General features: G+C 42.6%; 1 protein-coding gene across 5 annotated transcripts in view; it reads left to right on the top strand.

Moving 5' to 3' along the window:
- The window catches only part of septin5b (septin 5b), a 26,655-nt gene that overhangs the window by 6,763 nt on the left and 17,392 nt on the right, over positions 1-2,500 (top strand). For all 5 annotated transcript variants that reach the window (XM_087269317.1, XM_087269316.1, XM_087269319.1 and 2 more), the window contains 1 exon segment: positions 559-645. In XM_087269317.1, coding sequence (XP_087125443.1) covers positions 559-645 — 87 coding nt within the window.

The raw sequence follows: 2,500 nt of genomic DNA, 5'->3' as shown, positions 1-2,500 counted from the left end.
ACTCCACACAGAAACGCTAACTGACCCAGCCAAGACTCTCGACATTCTTGCTGTGAGGCCACAGTGCTTACCTCTGTGCCACCGTGCCGCCCTTCATTTACCAATTTAAGTATTATTACTTAAAGTAAATAAAGTAAAAAAATCCCTAAATTGCATTCAAATCAAAGAATTTTTGATTATCCAACGCAATCTCACGGAAATTCGTATCTTTTTGATTTTGTGGCTAATTCGTATAAATTCGTACGATCTAATTCGTACAATTTAGTACAATTTGCTCATCACCCAATGACGGTTAGGGGTGGGGTTAGGTGCCACGCCTCCTTTTTAAAATTGTACATTTTCATACGACTGAACTCGTACGAATTTGTACGAATTATCTATTAACCTGACAAAACGTAAAATACGTTTCGTGAGATCAGGCTAGATTATCACCACAAAAGCAAGAGATCTAAGTAATGCTTCATTTTTAATAATATAGATAATGGAGAAGTACAGAAGGATGTGAAGTGTTTCAGCACTTAACTCAGCTGTGTGTTTCTGAATGTGTGTGCTTTTCAGGAGAGTCTGGCTTAGGGAAATCCACACTGATCAACAGCTTGTTCCTCACAGACCTGTACAAGGACCGCAAGCTGCTGAACGCTGAAGGTAGATTCACGCAGATTCATAGCGGTTTAAATCAGAGCGGTATATCTGATGACGGGCTGTTGAATTCTGCGAGGAGTAAAGCTGTGCTGCTGATTTCCTGTTTTCTAGAAAACCAAACCCAAAAATGAGGGTGTGTGACGTCATTATCATGAGCACAAACTCACTAGTTAAAGATGTCAAGCATGTACAGTTGAAACCAGAAGTTTGCATACACTCTAAAAGGAACATGACCATTTTTTTAAAATGTCTGATGGTAAATCATACTATACGTTTACTACTTTAGGGTCTGTTAGGATTACCTAAATCATTTACATTTGCTAAATGCCAGAATAATGAGAGATTTTTTTATTAATTTCTAGACAGTGAAAAGTTTACACACATTTCCTTGCTATTTTTTTTTTTGCGTTTTAGGTCTCCTTCCAGAAGCTTCTCACAATAGTTTGCAGGAGTTTTGGCCCGTTCCTCCTCACAGAATTGCTGTAACTGAGTCAGAGTTGTAGGCTGTCTTGCTCGCACAAGCTTTTCCAACTCTCCCCACACATTTTCCATAGGATTGAGATCAGGGCTTTGTGATGGCCAGGGCCGGAGCAAGCTGAACTGCCGCTCTAGGCAGAGGACAATCACGCCGCCCTCAACCCCAATGTGAAAACGAAAGTGACCGGTTATGAAAATGAAGTGAGGTGTTGCGGCCCTCTATTCTCCAGCCCTATGCGCGGATACAACTGAGGACACACGGGTGTCGCGGACCTCCATTTTGCCGCCCTATGCGCGGATATAACTGAGGACACGCGAGTGCTGATGGAGGCGTTGCTTATGCCACCCTCTCTATTCTGTCCCCTATGCGTGAATATATCTAAGGATGCGGGTGGTAAGGGAGGTGTCGTGGACGCCGCCGTCTCTATACTGAAGCCCTAGGCGGCCGCCTAGGCCGCCTCAATGGACATGCCGGCCCTGGTGATAGCCACTCCAAAACATTCACTCTGTTGTCCTTAAAGCACATTTGAACTAATTTGGCAGTATGCTTAGGGTCATGGTCTGTTTGGAAGACCCATTCGTGGCCAACTTTTATATCCTGGCTGATGTCTTGAGATGTTGCTTCAGTATTTCTCCATAATGTTCTGTCTTCATGATGCCATCTATGCTGTGAAGTGGACCAGTCCCTCCTGCAGCAAAACAGCCCCCCAACAGGATGCTGCACAGTTGGGATGGTGTTCCTAGGCTTGTGCGCTGTCCCCTTTGTCCTCCAAATGTAACACTGCTCATTATGGCCAAACAGTTCAATCTTAGCTCCATCAGAGCACAGGACATTGTGTCAATCAGGCTTTGTTGTTGATTCTGGCTTGTTGATTTTCCATGTTGTCACACAGGGAAGCAGTGTGTTTGAGCTTTTCCTTCAATACTATTCTACAGTTGTGCCTCACATTAACTCAAATGTTGTCAATTAGCCAATCAGAAACCTCCAGAACCTTGACATCATCATCTGAGCTTTACAGAAGCAGAATAATCTTATTGTGTGTAAACTTGACTTTTAAGAAGAGTTATAACAGTTTCTCCAAAAATATCTCCCATTATTCTGCTATCAAGCATAACAGAGCACATCTGATCATCCTAACTTACCTGAAAAAGAAGTTTAGTCACATTAACATCTGACTTGTTTTTTAATGGTTATGTGCCTTTAATACAGTGTATGTACTCTTCTGGTTTCAACTGTATGCATGACATCTTGTGGTTGAACTAGATATTGCAGTCCAAATCCAAAACATTTGATAGTGCTTTTTTGATCCGGCCCCTTCTTTGACCAATTGACACACACGCAGGTTGCCAGATTGATAACACAAGCCGAGGCTAGCTACTG

Source organism: Danio rerio, chromosome 10, assembly GCF_052040795.2.
Source record: "Danio rerio strain M-AB ecotype USA chromosome 10, GRCz13ab, whole genome shotgun sequence".
In the NCBI taxonomy this organism is placed as follows: Eukaryota; Metazoa; Chordata; class Actinopteri; order Cypriniformes; family Danionidae; genus Danio; species Danio rerio.
Note: the sequence above shows the minus strand (reverse complement) of the source record. Positions and strands in the feature narration are given on the sequence as shown.